The 25,812-nt window shown below is 38.6% G+C and overlaps 1 protein-coding gene and 1 long non-coding RNA gene across 12 annotated transcripts in view; one reads left to right on the top strand and one right to left on the bottom strand.

Annotated features, from left to right (window-relative positions):
* On the top strand, nucleotides 1-25,812 carry LOC106872681 (uncharacterized). 2 transcript variants are annotated; one of them, XR_016242804.1, is made up of 5 exons: nucleotides 1-135; nucleotides 15,112-15,205; nucleotides 17,877-17,926; nucleotides 21,304-21,397; nucleotides 25,689-25,812. It is a non-coding gene; the product is annotated as an uncharacterized LOC106872681 (long non-coding RNA). The 2 variants fall into 2 exon arrangements; XR_001409794.3 differs by lacking the exon at nucleotides 25,689-25,812 and having other exon boundaries at nucleotides 21,304-21,440.
* Nucleotides 14,165-25,812, bottom strand: part of LOC106872656 (dystrobrevin beta) — a 310,067-nt gene continuing 298,419 nt past the window's right edge. For 8 of the 10 annotated variants that reach the window (XM_089356021.1, XM_089356022.1, XM_089356014.1 and 5 more), the window contains one exon: nucleotides 14,165-15,005. In XM_089356021.1, the coding sequence (XP_089212147.1) occupies nucleotides 14,871-15,005 (135 nt within the window). In that variant the 3' untranslated portion in view covers nucleotides 14,165-14,870. Of the gene's footprint in view, nucleotides 15,006-21,832; nucleotides 21,911-25,812 lie in introns of all 10 variants that reach the window. The other 2 variants (XM_089356019.1, XM_089356020.1) reach the window with 1 other exon arrangement.

Here is a 25,812-nt window from a genome sequence, read left to right as displayed (position 1 = left end):
CTGATTAAGTTGGCTTTTGGCAGATAGTCGTGTTGATGGAGTTACTAAGTATTTTAACGTCTCGCCAGCGATTTAGGGAGAGTACATGGCTGGGAGACTGAAGAATTCCTTTCGAAGTCGTTTCCTTATTTAAAGGTAAGAGACATTTTGTCTTTTAGACTTTCCTACCAACAGATCCAGTATGACCAGTGAGTCTGATGAGGTTTAAGGTCTTGGCTGCTAATTTAAGTAAATAAGCAACCACGTAGGGCAGGCATAGGTAACCTTCTGCTTCGAGAAACGGGCCGCACTACAAAAGAAAAAAAAAAGTCATAACTTTTCGCGAGGTTGTGCTATTCCGAAAATGCCGTAGGCCTGCGGTTTGTCCATGGCTGACGTAGAAGCTCTTTCGCCAAGTGATCACGTACAGAATGTTTGTCGGTCATTTTGCTGACCCAGAACAATTGTATTACAACCATAATTATAAATTATGCTTATATGGAGGTAATACAATTAACAGACAATTTTTATATCAATGCAATTCATTCTTGCAGATATCGTCACAAGCAATTCGAAAATAAAATCAAACACAAAATGAAAAATTACATTATAATGGCAGCTTAGAGTTTTCTGTAAATGTACCTTTCCTGATGGAGTTTTTTTTTTTAACATTTAGCGCACCTTCTATTGACAAACCCGTCAAAAGAACGACTAGAATTTTGAAAATGCATTGAATGTGTGCAAGCACACATTTTTCATTGGCATTATGTTTTGTCTTCAGATAATTTATAATGTTCTCTGGTGCAAGGTACAGTAAAAGTTCCAATCTGGGTGTACACAATGTAAAATAGCAACAGATGCTTTTTAAAGGGTACAAATATTGTGAAGAAGAAGATGATTGTTGCTGATGGGATGGTTGAGGTAGCTTCTTGATTTCAATTAGAGCCTAAAGAAATAATGTATGAACTTGTGCGATGTTAATCCTTCGAATTTATTTTTAATTGTGATAATGAGACAATAGGTTCAGTCCTTGACGCCAAAATTAATTTATCTTGCAAAAGAACCCACACACGCACATGCACAATTTTAGAAGCGTAGCAACAGTTGCTTCTTGTGAAGATGATGATGGTTGTTGCTGATGGGATGGTTAAGACACACACATCTAAACATAGATGAAGTCCCATTTTGGAAGTATGTTAAAGATTTTAGTATATCGTGTTTGCTTCTATGAGAATCGCTTACCTTGAAGGCGAAAAAGCAATACCGACGTGTACTTCGCTTGTTTTAGCCGTTCATTTTCTGTGAACTGTGGAGATTGTTGCATTCGCGCACCGTTTATTGCTGATTTGGGAGGGGTGTGTGCATCAATTTTGGAGTTTTTCAGGGTGCTTATGTTCCTTATGCATTCCCAAACCGAGTTGTCGCTTTTCTATACTATTTCCACTACTAAACTTTATTCTCATTGACATATTTGAATTACAAAAATTTAAAACTATAATCTTTTCCATAAGTGATCTATCGTAAACATTTTATACGACGACCATTTTCTATATGAGTGCGTACCTTAAAAGACATCCATCATCACTTTCATTCACTCACTCCCCCCCCTTCTCTCTCACTCACGTGCGCGCACAGACACAAAATCCTAATTATGCTCTAACACCCATGGCTCTATGCAACTGCTGCAATATCACTCTTTATGAAGGAGTTCTCCGTTTCCACGGTAAAGATAATACTGCCATTACATTATTCATGGAACACGGTGTCCTGCCACAGTTTTCCGACATGTAATTTCCCATGTATTTTGCGCAATAAAACCAACGCCATTTTATAGAAATACCTTTTTGAAAAAGCTGCGAGGAAACAAATCGAGGTGTGTGAATTATCCGTAAACATCTTTACAACTATGTAACCTCATCTAAAATGTATCTCTGGAATATTTCATTAAAAAAATAAGCATTTTTTCAGAAAGTTGTCGTTGGTATCATGGCACACACATTCGTAGTTTACGCCAATTATTTCGAACCTGAAAGTTCAAATAGCGGCGAGCTGACAGAAACCGGGCGAAATGCTTGGCGGTCTTTTGTCTGTCTTTATGTTCTGAGTTCAAATTCCGCCGAGATTGACTTTACCTTTCATTCTTTTGGGGTCAATAAATTAAGTACTAGTTGCGTACTGAGGTCGATCGAATCGACTGGACCCCCTCCCCCCAAATTTCAGGCCTTGTACCTAGAATAGGGATGAAGAATCCCGGAAGTTCAAAGGCCAGGTGCGGTTGCATGGTTAAGAAGTTCAAATCCAAGACAAGGCATACATATTTTTTAATGAAATTTTCTACAACTACGTTTCAGATGGTGGTGATTACAATTATAACGTAATGAGTGGTGAAAAGTTTTTTTCAGAAGAGGAGGTGAAAGGAAATTCGAATAATTCATACATCTCCTCTTTGTTTCCTCGTAATTTTCATTGTTGTAGATTACGATTATTTTTGAGGACTACTCCACTCTTTCCCTTCGGAATTTGTTAAACGAATATTTTTGGTAGTCTTTCGTTTTAAGTATTGCAAGTGTCAAACTTATGTCAGCTGATTTCCCGACACAAAGCGTCATTCTCTGCGGATTACGGCAAACAGCCATAAGCGAATCGTGTGCGTGAAAGAAGGCCAAAAAATGTTCATTGAACAAATTCTAGAAAGAAATAGGTAGAATAGTCCTCGAAAATAATTCTTTTTTTTCACAAACGTAATTGTAACGTCAACAATTAAGAATGAGGAAACAAATGTGTGAATTATACGAAACTCCTTTCATACACTTCACACCCCCTGAAAAAAAATGTATACTATATATTTCAGTATAATTGTAATCTCCACCATCTGAATCGTAATTTGAGAAAAGTTCAAGATATATCTTTTTTTTTTCTTATAGAAAGTTTAAAGGTAACGAAGTCGGTGGGTGCACACAAAGCAAATACATTTAACGGGGAGGGGATTAACTGGTTACATCGAACCTGAACGTTGAAGGGCAAAGTTGACCGCGGCCGTATTAAACTCAGAACGCCAAGTGCCGGTAGAAATGCAGCAAAGCATTTTGTCCGATGTTACTAACGAAAACAAAGGCGTTAAGAACGGCGTTGGCAAAAAAAAGAAACTAGAGTTACTTCCCCTGCACAATGTATTTCAATTCTAAGAAAGGAGGGAGAGGCGACGTCTAGACATTTTACTAGTTTCAGTCACTGGACTGTGGCCATGCTGGGGCGCGACCTTGGAAAATTTTTTAGTCAAATGAATCGACCTCAGTATTTTTTAAAGCCTGGTACTTATTCTATCGGTCTCATTTGCCGAATCTCTAAGTTACGGGGACATAACATACCAATACCAGTTGTCAAGTGATGATGGGGGACACATACAAACACACACACATATATAAATATATATATATATATATACACATAGGTCAAACTAAAGCGTTTGACCCGGTGGGAAAAGAAAAAAGAAAATATTCTAACAGGTGTAAAACAACTTGCTGGGAACGAATACCCGACAGGCTTCTTACAGTTTCCGTTTAGCAAATTCACTGACAAGGCTTTGTTTAGCCTAAGGCTATAGTAGAAGACACATGCCAAAGGTGAGCCACGCAGTGGGACTGAGCCCGGAACCCTGTGGCTGAGAAGGAAACTTCTTGCCACACCTGCACTTGTGACAATTGTTTTCTGTTTGTTTGTTGTTTTTTTTAGAAAATAACTTGAAAAAGTATAAAACCTCAAACAAAACGGAATAACCCTCTTCCTATGAGAGTTTGTAAATGCTGTGATACATTCACCGTCTCCAACCTTGCTGCATTGACTGCAATCCCATAATGGGGAGGAAGTTAAATACAGGAACCTGACCAGCTTCTATCTGTGTCAGTCGCTTTTGTTTTTAGGTTAGTAAAAACTAACAATGAACCAATTTTGTTATATTCATAACAAAAATTCTAAATACAATTCTTGAAATATTTCAATAAATACAGCTACCTCTCTCCTAGGAAACAAAATGTATATATGGACCCACAAATTACAATTTTTTTTATTTGTGGACCCCAGTTGGGAACCCCTGGTTTAGACAATATGTATTCATGGCCCATACAACCCACTGGTGTCAGGGGACTTTGTTACACTCCATTATTGCAACTTTATTGCAAGTCTCCTCACTGAAAGCTACCCCCCCCCCCCACCAGACCAAGAGTACTGGCTTGTTTGTCTTTTACTTGCTTCCAGTCATTGGACTGTGGCCATGCTGGGGCACTGCTTTGAAGAATTTTAATCAAACAAATTGACCCTAGTAGTTTAATTGTTTTTTAAAGCCCAGTACTTATTGTCCTTCTCTTGCCAAACTGCTAAGTTACAGGGATGTAAACACACCTGTATTGGTTAGCAAGCAATGGTGGTAGGTACAGACCCATGATGGGCTTCTTTCAATTTCCATCTATCAAACCCATTCGAAGCTTTGGTCTGCTTGGGGCTCTAGTAGAAGATACTTGCTCAAGGTGCCACACAGTGGGACTGAATTGGAACGATGTAGTTGGGAAGCCAACTTCTTACCACCCAGCCATGCTTGAGTGTTGTTTACAGAAACCAACAGAAATAATTTGCTGACGTCTGCCCCAAACAGAAAATAATCCATGAGGCGTATGCAGAACACTTGTTCTGATCATTGTTGGGATGTTTGCCATGGCAAAAGGAAACTACGACCACGATCAGATATTTACGTTTGAATGCATCAGAATGTTTGTTGTTGAGAATGAATAGACATGTTATTTAAAACTTAACCAGGGTTTTAATTAAGAATTAACTGTGATCCTGGGAAATGCAAGCACAAGAGAGCCCTGCCTGGTGAAGTGATGCCATCTCCTATGAACAGAACAGGAGTGCAAGGGCTGAAAGGAAATTATGTAAGTCTGGTGCCAACTGCTTCCCCTCGGTTCCAGCAGACCACCAGTGTGCTTGACTGGCAGCAGAGCCCTCCAAACATGCATTGAACTAATTGACCACAGCTGGACATACCATGCCCTGTTGTCTTTTCCCATGTGATGTCCTTGGTTATTGTTGACGGACAAACTAATAATAATAATAATAATGGTTTCAAATTTTGCCACAAGGGCAGCAATTTTGGGAAGGGGGTGAGTCGATTACGCTGCCCCCCCCCCCCGCCCCAGTGTTTGACTGGTATTTTACCGACCCCCAAAAGGATGAAAGGCAAAGCTGACTTCAGTGGAATTTGAAATCAGAGCGTAAGACAGATGAAATACCGCTAAGCATTTCACCTGGCATGCTAACGTCATCACCTTAGAGGATAATAATAATAATAGAAAAGACTGTTATCCAAATCTGTTTTCTTGTTTGTGAGAGATTTAAATAGGAATTAATAGAAGAAAGAAATCCTTCCGCTATCAAATTTTTTTTCATTTACAAAATCTCGGATAAACAGATAAACCGCCCAAAACATTGTGTAAGGTGTCTATAACGATACCTTTTTGGTCTCTAACATATTTGTAACAGAGAAAAGATGTAGACTCAACAGAATAACAGACAACTGTCATTTGTCAAAATGTTATTCTTATAGGCAACAGGCATAGCTGTGTGGGTTAAGAAGCTGGCTTTGCAACCACACGGTTTCAGGTTCAGTCCCACTGTGCAGTACGTTGGGCAAGTGTTTTTGCAATAGTCCTGAGATGATCAAATCCTTGTGACTGAATTTGGTTGACAGAAAACTGTGTGGGACCTGTAGTGTGATTCTCCCCCCACTGCTTGACAGCTGGTGTTGGTTTGTTTCTGTCACCTTAGAAATTCAATAAAAGAGACCAATACTGGGCTTGGTTTGTTCAGCTAAACCTTTCAAAGCAGTGCTCCAGCATGGCCACGATCCAATGACTGAAACCAGTGAAAGATAAAAGAACATGTCAGTCTCACTGATATCCTTAAAAAATTCCATACTTTCTGAAATTCAGTAAAACCCCTGATGCACCTATGCCAGCCTCTCCCCCTCTTCTGAGCATCTCCTTTGGCCAGCATTGCTCTCTCTCTCTCTCTCTCTTTATTGCTGCTTTCCCTCCCCCACTCTTTTACTCTACAATCTGTTCTAGTGTATCTGAGCACTGTATACAATAAGCTCGTTATTGTTATCGTTAAAAACTCAGCTGGCAGAATCATTAGCACACTGGACGAAATGCTTAGCGGTATTTTGCCTGTCTTTACATCCTGGGTTCAGATTCCTTTTATCTTTTTTTGGGGTCAATAAATTAAGTACCAGTGAAACACTGGGGTTGATGTAATCGACTAGTCCCCTCCCACCAAAATTTCAAAGCATCATTCAAGCATGGTTGATGCCAGTCTGGCCCTCGTGCCGGTGCCACATAAAAGCACCCACTACACTCTCAGAGTGTTTGGCATTAGGAAGGACATCCAGCTGTAGAAACTCTGCCAGATCAGATTGGAGCCTGGTACAGCTTTCTAACTTGCCAGTCCCAGTCAAACCGTCCAACCCATGCCAGCATGGAAAGCAGACGTTAAACAACAATGATGACAATGGCAATGATCTGGCAGAGTGGTTAGCACCCTGGGCGAAATGCTTGGCGGTATTTCGTCTGTCTTTACGTTCTGAGTTCAAATCCTGCTGAGGTTGACTTTGCCTTTTATTCTTATGGGGGTCGATAAATTAAGTACCAGTTGCATACTGGGTCGATCTAATCGACTGGTTCCCTCCGTCAAAATGTCAAGCCTTATTCCTAGAGTAGAACGGATTATTATTATTAAGGCGGTGAGCTGGCAGAGTCGTTAGCATGCTGGACGAAATGCTTAGTGGCATTGCCTATGTCTTTACGTTCTGAGTTCAAATTCTGCCATAGTTGACTTTGTCTTTCATCCTTTTGAGGGTCGATAAAAATAAGTGCCAGTTAAGCACTGGGGTTGATGTCATTGCGTTTCCCCTCCCTCAAAATTGCTGGCCTTGTGCCAGAATTTGAAACCATTATCATCACAACCAAGTCACAACTAAACGCACCTGTTTCAATATTTAAGGCCAACTCCTATTTAAGTGTCCTAAATAGTTTTTCAAATATCAATACTCAAATGTACTTCAATGTTTTTTTTTCTTTTGAATTTTTTAAAAATCTTATAATTAAAGCATTTTCTTATAAAATATTAGCAGCCCAGTCTCCCTTAAATCATTACCCAACCATCCAAGAAGAGAAAGAATACACAGGAGATACAATATGCTGGAAAATACCATCATGGCAAGATCGTCATTTGTTTAATGTTCACTTTCCATACTGGCATGGGTTGGACGGTTTGATTGAGGGCTGGCGAGCCAGAAGGCATCTCCAGTCTGGTCTGGCAAAGTTTCTACAGCTGGGTGCTCTTCCTAATGCCAACCACTCCGTGAGTGTAGTGGGTGCTTTTATGTGCCACTGGCACAAGGGCCAGTCAGGCGGTACTGGCAGTGACCACGCTCGAATGGTGCTTTTAACGTTCTTCTGGCACAGGTGTCAATCAGGCGGTCCTGTCATCGGCCACGACAACGATTTCACATGCCTCAACAGGTCTTTGCAAGCATAGTTTATTGTCCAATGATTGAAAGGTACTCTTAAATGGGCTGGTTATACAACACTGGCATAGGCCACTGTTATGGTCTCACTTGGTTTGCTAGGTCTTCTCACACACAGCATATCTCCAAAGGTCTCGATCACTTGTCATTGCCTCGATGAGGCCAAAGTTCGAAGGTCGTGCTTCACCCCCTCATCCCAGGTCTTCCTGGGTCTACCTCTTCCACAGGTTCCCTCAACTGTGCTAGGGTGTGACACTTTTTCACACAGCTGTCCTCATCCATTCGCAACACATGACCATACCAGCGCAGTCATCTCTCTTGCACACCACATCTGATGCTTCTTAAGTCCAACTTTTCTCTCGGGGTGCTTACACCTTTGAGAATTTCTCAATCATAAAAATAGCAGCCAAACTTCCTTCAAATTGCAACTAACCACCTCAGAAAAGGAAGGATAAATATGATGGATAGTGTTGATAGACTAGATACATTATGCTGGAAAATATGGTAGGATGGCCATGGATGGAATACCTTGAATCATAGGTGTACTTGGTTGGGGATTGCCTGGTGTTAAACAGCAATGATGGTTAGAACCAGCTCACTTGTCTCACCATCAACAGCAGCATTGTTTTGCTTTTTTGGTAAGGGTTTCTATGTCCAGCCGTGTTGGGTTCATTTCTGCCACTGCTGCCCTGTTCGAGGAAAGATATGCCTCCCATCATCTTAGAATCACACAAACCAAAGATATGTCCTGACTCAGTTTGCTGTTATTGAAAGGACCCCTTCCACACAAACACAGAAATATTCAAAGCAATATCATTTTAAATAAACATATATATATATATATTTATTATACAATGACCAGAGAGCATTAACGTTACAAGTGGGTGGTTGACTCCTCCACAGGTTGTTCTTAATATTATTATTATTATTTTCATTTTAATGTACAATTATCCAATTATAAATACATTACAAAGGAACTAGATTTGAGATTTTAAAATGTCTTTTTTTTTTTTATTTTAAAACTAATTTTTGAATTCAGAAAAAAAAAAGTCCACTTTCGAGGGTTGTTTTTCAGTTTTTTTTAAGTCTTCGTATTTTTTTTCTCTTTTGTCTAAATACATTTTATTCTTCAGACAAAATAGTTTTGACAGGTTTTTGAGGAACTGTTCCTTTAGTAATTGTAAAGAAATGAACCCCAGATGAAGTCAGTGACAAGGATTAGTACAAGACTAAAAGGGAGAGAAAAAAAGATATCACTTTCAATGGGAGTTATTTTAATAGGAGAATGTGTGTGTGTGTGTGTATGTGTGCTTATCCTGGTTGTCTGTGTGTGACAAGCTAGGACCCTATTAAAATTGTGATGACTGGAGCTAGAAAACAAAAATACTACAAGAAATTAGTGCAACGCTATCAAAGTGGATGCGTACATGGAGATTGGTTGGATGTGGTAAAGATGAATTGAAAGACCAGTCTGATATTGAAATGCGGAACTAACAATTAAAGAAAAAAGAAATCAAGGTGTTGCTAGTGGGAGCGTTTCAGCAAATCAGTTGAAGTTATAGATAGAGAGGCTGAGAAAATGAGATTAGGTTGTTGTTACAGCATTGACCACAAGTAGCACATTCCATAGCTTCATATCAGAGAAAGGAATCATAACCTATCAATACTGATCACAGATAAAATTGCAGTGCTGACCTGAAGTAGGGATTAAAGGAAAAAGAGGGTACTGATCAGAAGAGGAGAATAATCTGTCAGTACAACATGAATTATAGAATTATCTCTGTTGCTCACAACTGTCTGTCTTTCTCTCTCTTTCTCTCTCTCTCTCTCTCTCTCTCTCTATCAATGAGATCCTATTAAATATAGTAGATCCTGCCACAATATGACAACTAATTCTTTACAAACAGTGTCCATAGGAGTCTATTCAAAGATATGCAGATATACACACGCATCTGTGTATCATGTATGTAAAATATATCCCACACAAAGCAGGAAGCTGAGGAGAAAAAGACAAAATGCATATCTTTTGTAATTATTTAAATTATCCCAGAATGCACCATTACAATCAAATTGATTCAAAATACCATTAGTTCATATTGAAAACCAGTTTCACTTCAATTCTGAAATTGTACATTGGAATATACAATGTCTAACTGATAACCTTCAGTTAATATACATACATATATGTGTTTGGATTGTCCATGCACAGGGGCCATCCGGACTCCCGTTTGCGCCGTGAACAGGGATTAATCTTCTATCTTCGCTCCTTTGCGCCACATGGGCTCAACTCCCCTCCACTCTTCATCTAACCCCCTCCTCCTGTCTCTCTCCCACACCCTCCCTCCTACCACCCATCTCTCCCCCCCCCCCACCTCCTGCTCCGACTCCTACTTCTTTGTACATTTCTTCACCTCTCTTCATACTTCTCTCCACTCCCACTTCTCTTCACCCCTACTCTTTCTCTCCTCTCTCTCACTCTCTTCTCCCGTACTCCCCCTCTCTCACTCTTACTCTCCTACTCTCTACACTCTTACTCTCCTACTCTCTCACCCTTACTCTCTCACTCTCTTCCCCTCTCTCTCACTCTCTTTCTCTTCCTCTCTTTCTCCCCCCATACCCCTCTTCCCTCTCTCTCACTCTCTTTCTCCCCCCCATACCCACCTTCCCCTCTCTCTCTATCCACCTTCCCTCCTCTCTTCCTCTCCCCTCCCATACCCATCTTCCCCTTCTCCCTCCTCGTCAACACCCCCTCATAAGCTCATCCCACCACACCCCACCACACTCCTACTCTACCTTCCCACTCCACCCCATCCAATTCCTTACACCCACCACCCACCCCTACCCACATACCCCACAAACCCCTACCTCTACCCCACCCTCAGCCTAACCCACACTCCACCCATGCCTTCCCCACCTCCCAACACCCTCACATCACACCACACCAATACCCTCGCATCACACCACGCACACCACACCAATACCCTCGCATCACACCACGCACACACTACAACTGACCAACTACTTTCTCCCTTTCTCCCTTCCCCATTTTCACACTACATACATCAAGATCACCAGCATTCTACCTCCCACACACAGCCCCTCGTTCCCGATCACCGTTTGTTATCTCCCCCTTTCTTAGCTCTCCTGAAATAAGAATTTCTAACTTCCGGTCGGCCATTATTATGATTGACCATTGACTGAACACTATTCAATTTTTTTTCTCCGTGTTTTTCTCCTTGTCTCCGTATTCTTTCTGTTGAAGAGCGTAGCTCGAAACGTCAAAGACTTTCCGTATTCCCGAGCGTCATACTAATATATACTTTTGTTATTTACACCACCTGTCCTCGTCTGTTGTTATTATTTGTATATTCTCCCATATATATATATATATATATATATATATATTACACATACATTAACAATGATTATCTATTATATGAAGTGAAACCTGTATGTATTTTGCAATATATAATATTGTACTTGTTTTATATATATATATATATATATATATATATATATATATAACATACATACATACATATAGAAAGTGAATTGGTTGTGCTTTATAGTAAATACTGACGAAAGAAATATAATACCTTACAATAAATACTACAAATCAAATCTCTTCATGAAATCTTTAGAATTATGTCCTAGAAAAACTATTCTAGCCATTTAGTAACACAAAGAACTGTATCAGGGGCCAGAATTGCAGTTGTGCAACAAAAATTTTGGCACCCAATGGAATTAATTTAGCAGTTTTATGTTTATTAAATGGCTGGATCAGCTCTTCAATGATGTGATTGCTTGGATTTCAACATAAGGTTTCAAACCAAGCTCATCTCCGAAATTCTTTAGAATTGATATTTGAAAGAAAAATAAAATATATGGAAGCAAAAACATCCCAAAAATTTTTGAAGAAAATAGTTTCTATGGAAGACACATAGTTCCAAAAGAAATTGTTGTCATATTAAGGATGTCTACTATACTGATATGATTGTTTTGGATTATCTTATTCCAAGGATTATCTCTAGGTTTATAGCAAATGTACCATATTGATGACCAGAATTTCAGCTATATATTTTTTTGATGCCTGGCGTTTGCCATATTCTATTAAGGAAATGTGTGTGTGTGTATATATATATATATATATATATATATATATATGATTCTTTTACTAGTTTTAGTCATTTGACTGTGACCATGATGGAGCACTGCCTTTAGTTGAGCAAATCGGCCCTAGGACTTATTCTTTGTAAGCCAGGTACTTATTCTATCGGTCTCTTTTTCGCCAAACCGCTAAGTTACGGGGAGGAAAACACACTACCATCGGTTGTCAAGCGATGTTGGAGGGCACACACACACACACATATGACAGGCTTCTTTCAGTTCTATATTTAAGAGATGAGGAATTATTTACATTATTTACATTTGACGGATATTTGTCCTCATCTTGTTTGTGATGACAAATATCTGTCTAATGTAAATAAAGGCTTCTTTCAGTTTCTGTCAACCAAATCCACTCACAAGGCTTTGTTCGGCCCTAGGCTATAGTAGAAGACACTTGCCCAAGGTGCCCCACAGTGGGACTGAACCTGGAACCATGTGGTTGGTAAGCAAGCTACTTACCACACAGCGCCTATATATATATATATATATATATATATATATATATATATATATATATATATTACATACACATTTACATATTATACTCTGAGTAATCTCCACTAATATCTTGATTTTGGTTGTTTCTAGTCCCAATGTTTCAGTCTCTATACCTTCTGCTCCCCCCCCCCCTCAGGCACATTCAATAATTTAAGAATCTTGAAGTTAACCCTTTAAGTCCACAGCTCTTCTCCTTATTTTAATAACCCCTGAACCAGAGTTTATATATTGACTGACCCAGATATTGAACCCATGTCTCAGCTAAAATACTAAACATACCACTGAATCAATGCCTAGCTTCACTCTCCCATTGTCCTCCTGTTGGTCAATTAACTATAAATCTAACGTTTTCGTTATGGTGGTTGATTTTTTTTTTTTTTTTTCTTCCTTAAAAGTTCCCATGCTAGGCCAACTGGGGTTATCAGGGCCCAACATATTCACTGATTCTTTGAAAGCCTGATACAGCCCTCTATGGTGGGTGGGACTTCCAAGAAGAAAAACCCATTGAAATTACAACCACAATGGAAATGTTAGATTTAAAGCTCCTAATTTTCATTGGTTGTTGGGGAGTAAAGTATTAAATTCAATAGATTAGCTGGTGGTTGCGAGTTCAATCCTTGGGTTAATCAATACATTCTCTGGTTCAAGGGATAACAGGATCTTAAGTCTCTTCCCTTGTGGATTTAGTAAAGTCAGCTGTGAAATTCCAAGAATATTACTGAAGATATCAGTCAAGTGAACAAAGCCTGAAGAGAGAATGACCAGACCATTGTGAAGTCTAGCAACCAAAGAGGGGACACTAGCCGGAGTGTTAAATAATTCTCCAGCTTAGAAATTCAAGTTTTGTATATATATATATATATATATATATAATAATAATAATAGGGTAAAATTAATCAATTAATTAATAATTTTACCAAGTAGTTCAGTACATTAAAATAACCTTTTTAGGTAAAATTATACAAAAGGCATTTCAACTCCTATTTCTAAATTCAGTGCATGGTGAAGCAATTAGCTGACCCCTGATTATAATTATGTTTATAATTATAGAATATTTGTGTGTGTGTGTGTGTGTGTATATATATATATATACACACACACGTGAATGAGTGGGTCTATTTTATGCAAAACCCGAAGTGCTCAATAGATGCTTGTGTTAGAAATGTGTAGAGCCTGTTGTAATTGTGCATCAGTAAACAAAATTAATTCCTTGTAGCTTAAGGTTTCATGTGTTAAATCTGAAATATTTCAAACTCACAAATAAATATGGTTGATTAATGCCAACTGCACGAAACCTTTAGGTAGGAGAAATTAACTCTGTTTACTAGCACATAATTACATATATAAAATATTTCATCCGTAATTATTGATCCAATAAAATATATTTTATTGAACTAATGATTATGGATTAAATATTTTGTTCACTCTCAGACTTATCTTTAAGTATTCTATTCTGAATGGTTGGCCATAATTACTTTTAAATGTGTCACCCACTGGAATGTCTATCTATTTATCTATCTATATATCTATTTATCTATCTGCACACACACATTCAGAGTCTGGATCTTGGACAACAACTTGCATTTTAACTGTTTAAATTGCAGTCATAATCCATTACCTAAACTACAATTGAATAACTATGAATACATTCACATGAAACTTAGCATATCAGGCCATTCAAATCTAATAAATGCACACACATCTATATATGTGTGTGAAGACCTTTTCCTTAGTATAATACGTGTGTGTGTGTGTGTGTGTGTGTGTGTGTGTGTGTGTGTATATATATACTACTTAACCCAATATATGTAAATATCACTGAATTTCATTTGAATGCTAACCATAAGAAATAAACTTAATTTCAGGTATCCATAGTTTAATATGATGATGTCATTGTAGCTAAAAATGTATTGTCAAGGATGACAAACGTTAGAATTAAGATTTTCTTTTTTAACATTTCAGCATTTTTAATCAAAGGACTTAGTATCATAAACATTAATGTATTCTTTACTGAAGACCTCAATGTCTTTGCCAACATTCTCTTTTACTCTCAGCCATCAATGCCAACTGCATGATACAATATTACGGTGTTGCCGTTACCATCAAACATGACTTCTCTATACATTAACACTCAAAGACGTCTTAGAATATTCTTCTCAGTCGCTTCCATTTCACATTCCATTCTGCAACAGTCATAGATGCATTTTACAATTTGTCTTCTGACAGATTTATTTTCCTCCTTCGACTGAAACTATGATTAAAGATAACAGTGGCTTAAAATAATTTCACAAAAAGTGTAGAGACAAATAGAAATGACGGTAGTTGTATGTTGTGAGGTATTTTCAAAGGGAACAGAAATGTCCATTAATAAAACAAGACTGGTGCTGCTACCACTGACTGGCGACTGGTCATTTTGGGAGTCGTCCATCTCGGCTGCAGTGCTGCTCTAAAGTGTGGCCTTGCTGGAAACAGCATGGTTTTATTTGGTTTTATTTATTTATTTTTGTGGGGTGGTGGTGCAAAAAGGCAGACTGACAGACTGACAGAAATACCAGGTGGAAAAGAGAGAAATTTCCAGAATTAAAGCCTTTCAGAAGCTGTTTGTTGGCTTCTTTAATCAGCAACAGGTTTCGTAGTTGATGAACTATCATCTGTTCACCCAGCGTCGCATTGATTCTTCCCATTCGGTGTTGCCACCCTCTTCATCATCAGTTCGGATGTAAGATTCTGCGTCTGACTGCAAGTAGCTCTCGTCATCCGTCATATAACGGTTCACCAATTCCTGAAAAATATAAGATGTTAACGTAGGAATTTGTCAGACAATTTCTTATCTCTGCAAATGAAACGAAGATTGGAATGACATTCGAATTATTTGTTTTATATTTCAGAGACTTCAAGTAAACAAGAAAGAAAATGGTTGCTGAACAAAAGAAGCATGGAAATTCAAAGACAATTCAGCATTGGAAGAATCTAATATAAACGGTAAAATTAATAACATAAAATCTATATCAGTTATTAACACTGCCAATACTAATTAATAGTTGCTTATAATTAATTTAAAGCTCTTAGAATTTTTAGAAGAACGTTGACATGTAAACAGACTTTCAAAAACAATAAACATATCAAAGTCACAATTTAGAGAAATTTCAATGATAGTAATTCCAATTCGATAATACCATTTCTAATATTATTTTTGACCTCCTCCCATGATAAATAATTGTTGGCTTATACCACAAAATATTTAATCTTTCATTGATGTACTCAGGTGTAAACGTCTGGTTGTTGGATTAATTTTAGTCTGCCATCATCATTCAACATCCGTTCTCTATGCTGGCAAGGATTGGATGGTTTCACATGCAGGAGTCGCACCAGCTTCCCATTGTCTGTTTTAATATAGTTTCTACAGCTGGATTCCCTTCCTCATGCCAGCTACTTTACAGAGTGCTTTTTACATGGTACCAACACTTTTTAAGTCTGTCCAAGCTTACAATTTCCAAATAACTTGGAATATTTGTTCAAGTGACCAGACAATAGTTGACCTAAATCTTCATTTTGATATATATCAAAGCACTTGCACATACAATGGTTTTACAGAAATTCAAACCATTTTTAAGTCTATCCTTGCAGGAAGAAAACATTGCCTGATATCCTCATCTTCACTAGCACCACCATTTAACATCCATCTTTCCATGCTGGCCTGAGTTGGATTATTTGGCAAGATCTAATGAGCCAGAGGTTTGTGGTATTCTTCACTTGTCTCCTTTAGCATGGTTTCTATGACAAGATGAACTTCTTAATGCCAATCACTTCATGGAATGTCCTGGGTGCCTTTTTTTTTTTTTTTTTTTGTGACACTGGCACAAGTGAAGGGTATCGGGTGACTTGCAAGACCAAGAAGCAGCTGCCTTGTGAGGGAAAATGGCTTTTTACCTGGTGTTGAGAGGCTAAAGTATGAGAGAGGGACAGAAACAGGTATGTTGCTATGGCGGGAGATACACGGCTACTTTGCATTATATAGAATCGGGTGAGAGTAACTAGAAATGAGGGTCAGAGGTATGTAGTGATGGCTATGAGTGAGGGACAAAGATGTATGGAAGGGGGTGTTGACAGCAAAATGGGAAGGTGTTAGAGATGAAGTATAGCAGTCTTAAGATGATGCTCAGGGGAGAGATGCCTGGAGACACAGGAAGTGGTGAGCAATGAGAAGAGAGAAAATATGAAGCATATATTTATTATTATCCATTTGTTTATGTAATACTTACAGGATCTTAATTATAGTTATTTTTATCACTGATTATAGCAAATGACTTTGTTAGGTGTCACCTAGTATAGACACAGGCCATGTCTAGCTTAATAGCACCACCTGAGGCAATATCCTTTAATTTGCTTCAGTCGTTTGACTGCGGCCATGCTGGAGCACCGTCTTTAGTCAAACAAATCGACCCCAGGACTTACTCTTTGTAAGCTTGACAACTTATTCTATCAGTCACTTTTGCTGAACTGCTAAGTTATGGGGACGTAAACACACCAGTATCGGTTGCCAAGCGATGTTGGGGAGACAAACGCAGACACACAAACATATATGTCTGTATATACGACAGACTTCTTTCAGTTTCCATCTACCAAATCCACTTGCAAGGCTTTGAGTGACCCAAGGCTAGAGTAGAAGACACTTGCCACACAGTGGGACTGAACCCAGAACCATGTGGTTGGTAAGCAAGCTACTCAGCACACAGCCCAGTTTTTTAAAGGGGAAAATAAATTTAGTACAACCCTGTAACTTATGGTATTATTATATCAGTGTGAATACTGACTCTTCTCAGCCATACACCGTTAGCACTGTACAGAGGTATCCTTAAATTACTTTTACAATTTTAAAAATTCAAGAGAAAAAAAAATGCTAGCTCATCAGGTTGCCTCCAACCAATGGAGTCCATGTGGAAGTATTCTGATGTTTCTAACAAAACCTTATTTCTTTGCCTGCGTTTTTCTAATAAACTCTGCTGAGTTATCTTTAATTTTTCACCACCTGAAATTTTCAAATTGTAATTTATGGACACCTTGTACAGGTATGCAGTGCTAATGGTGTGTGGGTGTGGGTGTGGTTTAGGTCGGTCAGTTTTCACAGCGAGAGAATAGTTTGATGTGTACATCATGAGGATTTTATTTTCTGTTGATGTTAGTCACAGAACAGATTAGTAATGAGTTTGGTTTCTTCTGGAATTCACCATCTTAGTATTAACTGGCATCGGAAACAACGGGTAGCTGGAGTTGGTAAAACTATATCGTAGGCATAGGCTTTATGAGATGCGTAGACCACAATCACTTGATAAGATAAAGAGGAGTTGGAGTCAAAGTTCTTTGTTTTGACTCCACAGCCCTTGTATTAACACTGCTTTAGGTTTTTTTTAATTGTAGGAATTTGATAGAACCAATTCATAAAATGCAAGTTACCAAAATCTACAGTATGACATTATATGTGTTTTTCAATCATTCTATAGTGGAAGTAGAGTAAGAAAAGCCATTGTTGTATTAAAGAAGATATAAAAACAAATTGATTTTAGCTTTTGGTTTAATGAACTTTTGTTTCTTAAAGAAGAAATTCTGAAAATGAAATCAAACTTTCTCTTTATCTCATAATTCTTTTACTTAGATGAAACATCAAGACAAATGCTTTTTTTCAAAGCTGTTTGAAGAAAATTGGTGAGTATATTATGAAATTAAAAATTTGGAAATTTTGTCATAAAACTTTTACATGTCCACAAATTTTAGACTAAATAGCAATTCTAGAATGTGAATATTGAATTACTAACATCTCTGGAAACCTATTGCACTGTTTCCTAAGAAAGTTTAAAAGCTTGCTATATGACTTATTGTAATGTTTGGTTTTTTTATGTATTGCTTTTATATTCTGTTACTTGTTTCAGTCATTTGACTGTGGCCATGCTGGTGCAAAACACACCATCAATTGTCAAGCGATTATGGGGGGTGGGCAAATACAGATACAAAAAACACACACACATATGTACACACACACATTCAGACTTCTTTCAGTTTCCGTCTACCAAATCCACTCACAAGGCTTTGGTTGGCCTGAGGCTATAGTAGAAGGCACTTGCCCAAGGTGCCACGCTGTGGGACTGAACCCAGAACAAGCTTCTTACCACACAGCCATTCCTGCACCTGTGTGTATATATCTATATCATGTGCGGGCGACACATGAAATCTTTCGAGCGAGATCATTGCCAGTGCCCCTGAACTGGCTCTTGTGCGGGGCCGTTGTAGGATTTTCGAGTGAGATCGTTGCCAGTGCCCCTGAACTGGCTCTTGTGCGGGACCGTTGTAGGATTTTCGAGCGATATTGTTGCCAGTGCCCCTGAACTGGCTCTTGTGCGGGGCCGTCGTAGGATTTTCGAGCAAGATCGTTGCCAGTGCCCTGGGACTGGCTCATGTGCAGGCGACACATGAAATCTTTCGAGCGAGATCGTTGCCAGTGCCCCTGAACTGGCTCTTGTGCGGGGCCGTCGTAGGATTTTCGAGCGAGATTGTTGCCAGTGCCCTTGGACTGGCTCATGTGCTGGCGACACATGACATCTTTCGAGCGAGATCGTTGCCAGTGCCCCTGAACTAGCTCTTGTCTGGGACCGTCGTAGGATTTTCGAGTGAGATCGTTGCCGGTGCCCTTGGACTGGCTCATGTGCGGGCGACACATGAAATCTTTCGAGCGAGATCGTTGCCAGTGCCCCTGGACTGGCTCATGTGTGGGTGACACATGAAATGAACCATTTTGGGCGTGGCTGTTGCCAGTGCTGCCTGGCTAGCCTGGCTAGCCTTCGTGGGATTTTTGATAGAGATCGTTGCTGGTGCCCCTGGACTGGCTCTTGTGCGAGTGACACATGAAATTTTTCAAGCGAGATCGTTGCCAATGCCGCTGAACTGGCTCTTGTGCGGGTGACACATGAAATGCACCATTTTGAGTGTGCCAGTGCCACTGGGCTGGCCTTCGTGGGATTTTCGAGTGAGATCGTTGCCAGTGCCCCAGGACTGGCTCTTGTGCGGGTGGCACATGAAATGCACCATTTTGAGCGTGACCGTTGCCAGTGCCGCTGGGCTGGCCTTCGTGGGATTTTCGAGCGAGATCGTTGCCAGTACCGCCTGAATGACCTTCGTGCGGGTGACACGTAAAAGCACCCACTACACTCTGAGTGGTTGGCGTTAGGAAGGGCATCCAGCTGTAGAAACTCTGCCAAATCAGATTGGAACCTGGTGTAGGCATCTGGTTTCACCAGTCCTCAGTCAAATCGTCCAACCCATGCTAGCATGGAAAGCGGACGTTAAACGATGATGATATATATATATATATGACCTGGCAAAGCGAGTGAGATTGTGGCAGATGCTAGTGTTGCATAACTAACCTGTTTAAAAGTACCCTTCAATTGTCAGGCAATATGCTGTACTTGAGAAGACCTATTGAGTCAAGTGAAATCATAGTCGTGGCTGATACCAGTGCCACCTGACTGGCCCCCATGCTGGTGGCATGTAAAAAGCACCCAGTACACTCTCAGAATGGTTGGCATTAAGAAGGGCATCCAGCTGTAGAAACCTTACCAGATCAGATGTTAAATGATGATATATATACATAGGTGCAGGCATGGCTGTGTAGTAAGAAGCTTACTTCCCATGGTTCTGAGTTCAGTCCCACAGCATGGCACCTTGGGCAAGTGTCTTCTACAGTAGTCCTGGGCTGACCAAGGTCCTGTGAGTGGAGTTGGTAGATGAAAACTGAAAGAAGCTCATCATGTGTGTGTATATATATCTGTTAGTCCACCACCATTGCCTGACAACAGTGTTGGTGTGTTTATGCCCCTTTAACTTAGCAGTTTGGCAAAAGCGACCAATAGAATAAATATTAGGCTTTAAAAAAAGAAAAAACTCTTAGGGTCGATTTTTTTCAACTAAAACTCTTCAAGGTGGTGCCACAGCATAGCTGCAGTCAAATGAATTAAACAAGATACATAGGTGCAGGTGTGGGAGTGTGTTCAGTCTCATTGTGTGGCACCCTGGAAAAGAAGCCTGTCGTGTGTGTGTGTGGTCACCACCACTTGGCAACTGGTGTTGGTTTGTTTATCTCCCCCATAACTCGAGAGCTCAGCAAAAGAGATTGATAGAAGAATATATACTGGGCTTCAAAGAAAAAAAAAAGTACTGTGGTCTATTTCAGTCCTCCAGTATGGCCAATCTAATGATTGAAACAAGTAAAAGAAATATGTACCATACTCAATGTAAATACTTGATAAGCAGTATTTATCTGCAGACAGTATCTACATGGAGATGCTGTTCAAAAACAGTATGTGTGTGTATATATCTAGAACACATTCTAGCAGAGGCAAATGTAATGTTGGATGCATTTCTGGTCATTGGAAACAAGAACAGAAAAAAATAATCACTGGTATTATCACTCTATTATGTAAATAAATCTTCAATTAAATGAAGATTTAACCCTACTCGCCAGCCACCCCTAATCACATCATATTGTGATGATCTCTTCTCTATCTTGTGTTGTTTATCAATCACCAACCAATTAAGTATTATTCAATTAAATGTGTTTAATTTATATATTGATTCAAACTCCACCCTCCCACACATGCACCGTCACTATTTAACTAGCACCCTATGACATTGGCCTTCACCTTTTGGTATATTTTATTCCATTCATTAGTCAATCTCTGTTCAAGCTATTCTAGAATTATTTCCCCTGCTCTGATGCTATCAAAGTTTCTTATGCAGCCAGATCACAGACCTTGTTTAACGAAACGTGTTCTCTTTTGCTGTGTAACCTGGAGAAGCATTCACATGTGGACGAACATGCCTACAATCAAATACAATTTTACTCTCCTACATTTACTAAATAGCTTATCTCCCATTTGGTTAATATCAATGTGTGTGTGTGTATATATATATATATATATATATATATATATATACACACCTATTTATATTTAGGAAAATTCTCTATAACATGTGAAGTAACAAACAGTAGCGTGTGTGTGTATGTAATCACAGTTTCTTTTCATTTGTAGACATCTGAGAGGGAAAAAAAACATCAAAGAGGTTATATCAACATGCAAAAACAGATTATTATTCATAAACAGGTTGATTTAACATGCATGACAGGTAAGTTCTCAATGAACTGGAGGTTGACATCATCTTCAAAGTGAACGAAATGTTTATTAGAGACCAGAAGTGCCATAAATAACAATAGATATCTATGAGACAGGGTGACTGACTGTATATGAGTGACAATGTGTCTGAAACAAAGAAGGAGTGATTGCAGGTGAGAATATATATATATCTGTGGAACAAAGAGGAGCGGGGGTGGGGTGGGGGGCAAAAAAACGACATCTATTAAATAGAATAGAACAGTGTTGTTAAAATACTGGGAATAACCCTAATTCAGTGAAACCTAGTGCCAAAGGCTGAAGGGATTGTGTCAAATACAGAACAAAAGAAAAGTGGTAAGGGCAAAATAATAATAATTATTATTATTATTGGTAACTAAAAATGTGATGGTGTCTCAGGCGCAAAGTCTGACTCAGAGATAAGACTTACAGTAATTTGTTGGTTATTGTGGACATAGCAGCAAGTGTCCTTCATTCAAGACACTTCTGTGATACTGATAGAGGGACACTGAAAGAGACAGGGAGCTTGTGTCAGAATAAGGAGTTTCCAGTTCAAAAAGGGTTGAAGGTTGCATGAGAACATAGTGTGTGTGTGATATTGTAATGGAATGGTAAGAGAAGGATGCTAGTCCAATGTTAAGCCGTATAAAGCAATAGAAATAGTCTTTTCTACTCTAGGCACAAGGCCTGAAGTTTTTTTTGTGGGAGGGGGCCAGTTCATTAGATCAACCCTGGTATGCAACTGGTACTTAATTAATCGACCCCGAAAGGATGAAAGGCAAAGTTAACCTTGGCGGAAAAGCAATAGAAATATTGTAAAACAACTGGATTGTTGGGTGAGAAATAAGATTGGTTATAAATTTTGGTACAAGGCCAGCAATTTCAGGGGAAGCAATAAGTTAATTACATTGACCCCCAGCATTTAACTGGTATTTATTGTAATGACCCTGAAAAGATAAAAGGCAAAGTTGACCTTGGCAGAATTTTAATTCAGAAGAAATGGCACTAAGCATGTTTCTGGTGCTGTAACAATTCTGCTCACTGCCTTATGGGGGAAATAATCCTGTCTATTATAGGCACAAGGCCTGATATTTTTGGGGAGGGAACTAATCGACCCCAGAATTTTACTGGTACTTAATTTATTGACCCCGGAAGGATGAGAAGCGAAGTTGACCTCGGTGGAATTTGAACCGAGAATGTAGCGATGGGTGAAATACCACCAAGCATTCCGTCCAACAGACTAATGACGCTGCCCTTCTTATGAGAAATAATAATAATAATATTGAAGCGTAGCAGAAAAGGTAGAGGTTGGTGTGTGGAGGAGATGACTTGGATATCTGCATACACCAGCTTTAGAAGTATTTTTTTTCTTTGTCTTTTTTCGACCCATGAATCTTAGACATGAAGAACGCCCGGAGGGAGGATAAGAGCAGATGTTCTTAACCCAAAATATCATTCAACGGAACCAAAAGATTATGGACTTACATGATATTACAGTACGACTGCTAATAATAATGGGTTCAAATTTTGGCACAAGGCCAGTACTTTTGGGGGTAGGGGGTTAATTGATAATATTTGATTGCAGAGCTTAGCTGGTACCGATTTTGTCGACCTTGGTAAGATTTGAACTCAGAACATACAGAACCAGAAGAAATTTTGTCCAATGTTAAATATTCTTCAAGACCAACAGGTGTAAGTATGGCTGTGTGGTAAGAAGCTTGCTTCCCAACTGCATGGTTTAGGGTTCAGTCCCACTGCTTGGCACCTGGGGCAAGTGTCTTCTACTATAGCCTAAGATAGATCAGTCTTGTGGATCTGGTAGAGGAAATATCATACATACACGCATATATATATATATATACACACACACATCTGTGTTTGTCCCCCACCACCACTTTACAACTGCTTTTTATGTCTATAACTTAGCAGTTCAGCAAAAAGAGACTGATAGAATAAACACCAGGCTTTAAAAAAACAAAGTGCTGGGATTGATTCATTTGACTAAAGATTCTTCAAGACAGTGCCCCAGCCTGGTCGCAATCTGATGACTGAAACAAGTGAAAGATAAAAACAAAGGAATGCTAAAAAATGAGCGAATTCATGACAGTTTTCAATTTTGTATCTAGAGTTCTAGGTTCAAATCCTTACATGGTCAAAACAGGATTAAATTCAGTTGACTACTTTGCTTCTCCCCACCACTATACTATCACCCATACTGCACAGAGAAAGCTTTAAACTTGTGCCAACATTAGAAATCAATAACATTGAAATCTAATTTCTCAATGATTAATTAAAATTAGCTTAGATAATTGTAAGGTGTAAACTTATAATACACTAAAATATTGCGTTCAGCTTATAGATAGGTGTTTGTCTCTAATTAATGGAAACCATTATTAAATTACTCACTAATGAGACAGAATAATTCAGAAACTAATTAAATACAGTTGGGAAAAATATTATTTGTTTTTTTTTCTTAGTATAAACTTATAATGACCAATATTTAATTATGAAGCTAAATGAGTAAATCTTATTATAATTTACTATTTCATAGTAATTCAGTATGTAGCACAACATATCAAACATTAGTCATAAGTTGTTAATCAGGGACCTGGTGTGAGAGAGTGTTTAAAATTTTACATAAAAGCAAACATTAATATACATACACACACATGTATGTGTGTGTGTGTAGAGGGAGAGAGAGAGAGAGAGCTAAAATATGTCCAATTATCTGACAATTTTACATGTACACACACACACACGCCATGTGTGTGGTGAGAGGAGAGAGATGCAATGCTAGGTCTAATAGTATCTTTCCCATTTCAATATCCAATAAAAAACGTGGTCGATGTCAAACTGCGGACAGAATAGTCCAATATCATTTTATACTTTGATGTCTTCAATCAATGAGAGAAGAAGAAGAGAACCCTGAAGCATTTGACAGAAGTTAAGACTTTTATGGTGGAAGTCAAATACACCATCACAGAACTGTTTAATGGCAGAGTGCCAAGCTTGGATGGTTTCCTGGCAGAGTATATAAACATAGAAATGAGAATTCAACTTCTATATTAGAAATAAGCTTCATCATACACCCATGTTACATCATGTGATACTGAACTCTATTATATAACTATCTGGTAAGATATACTTCAATATCATACCTTATATACGACTTATAAATTGATGTTGGTTTATAAGATGGCATTCTTGAAGCTGAGAAGGTTTCCTGACTGAAGTATACAAGGACAGAGATGATAACTGGGGCACACATCTGTTATTTTGTTTGATGCAGTCAAATGAAAGTGAACCCTTTAGCGTTCAGATTTCTCTGTCAAACATAATGCTTCTTTATTCACATTGTTTTAAATTAATCTGGCATTATATTGTAGCTATGAGATGTCAATGAAGTGACTATTTTTAGAATGACATTGTAGGGTAGGTGTGAAAAGCTAGATCTGGTTAGTTTGGACACAAAACAGACAGAATATTTGGGGCTGGATTTGGCCAGTTTAAATGCTAAAGGGTTAAGGGGTGTTAATCAAGCTCCTATGTAACTGAATATTACTTTGAACTAATTCCAACCAATGAAGACAGGAAAATTTTATTGAGGATATTAAAAATACTGAGATAAGAACAGTGTTGACCAGAACTGAATAATTGCTAAACCTGCTCTTTCATGAGATGGTTAGAAACGGATTGTTTTAAATCTACATCACTATTATTAGTAGTCTGTCTTCAACAGTATACTTAATCAATAAAATATAACAGTGGAGAATGTGTAGCTTGTGTGTGTGCGTGTTGTATGATTATAAGTGTGAGAGCCTTTGATAATCAGACGATGAGTGAGTAGCTATTAAAGCAAGTCTGTTAGGTACACATTACTTGAGGGCAACACAGCAGACACACACATTGTTATCATACAATGAATACAAACACCTGTAGTTGCTCTCTTATGACACAAACAATAGTTGGTGGTCTTCAATGGCTACCAAAGACAAACAATAGACCATCTCAATGTCTGCTGCTTACTTCGTTGTTACAATTTGAACAATAAAATAATCCTCTAATTAATTTCATCACTACGTTTTTATTGCTCTTTTCTCCTTCTCTCTCCAACTCAGTCTCTTTTCTCTCTCTCTCTCTCCAACTCAGTCTCTTATCCTTCTCTCTCCTGCTTACTTGCCTTTACTCTCTCTCTCTCTCTCTCATTGCAACAAGACTGTCATTCCATTCTCTTCTAATCATGTTAATCACTTCTTACGTCCTCTTTTCTCAACATAAAAACACAGAAAGGGTTCGGCAGAGAGAGGAATGGAGCCAAAAGACTACAATTAAGGAATCAACAAACATGAAAGAAAATTACTATTTGTAAATCTCACGAGAGATATTCAGCAACAGTACTTTAGAGTAAAG

Source organism: Octopus bimaculoides, chromosome 8 (genome assembly GCF_046866305.1).
Source record: "Octopus bimaculoides isolate indiv1 chromosome 8, ASM4686630v1, whole genome shotgun sequence".
Lineage (NCBI taxonomy): Eukaryota > Metazoa > Mollusca > Cephalopoda > Octopoda > Octopodidae > Octopus > Octopus bimaculoides.
The sequence above is the reverse complement of the archived record's forward strand: the minus strand, read 5'-3'. Positions and strand labels throughout refer to the sequence as shown.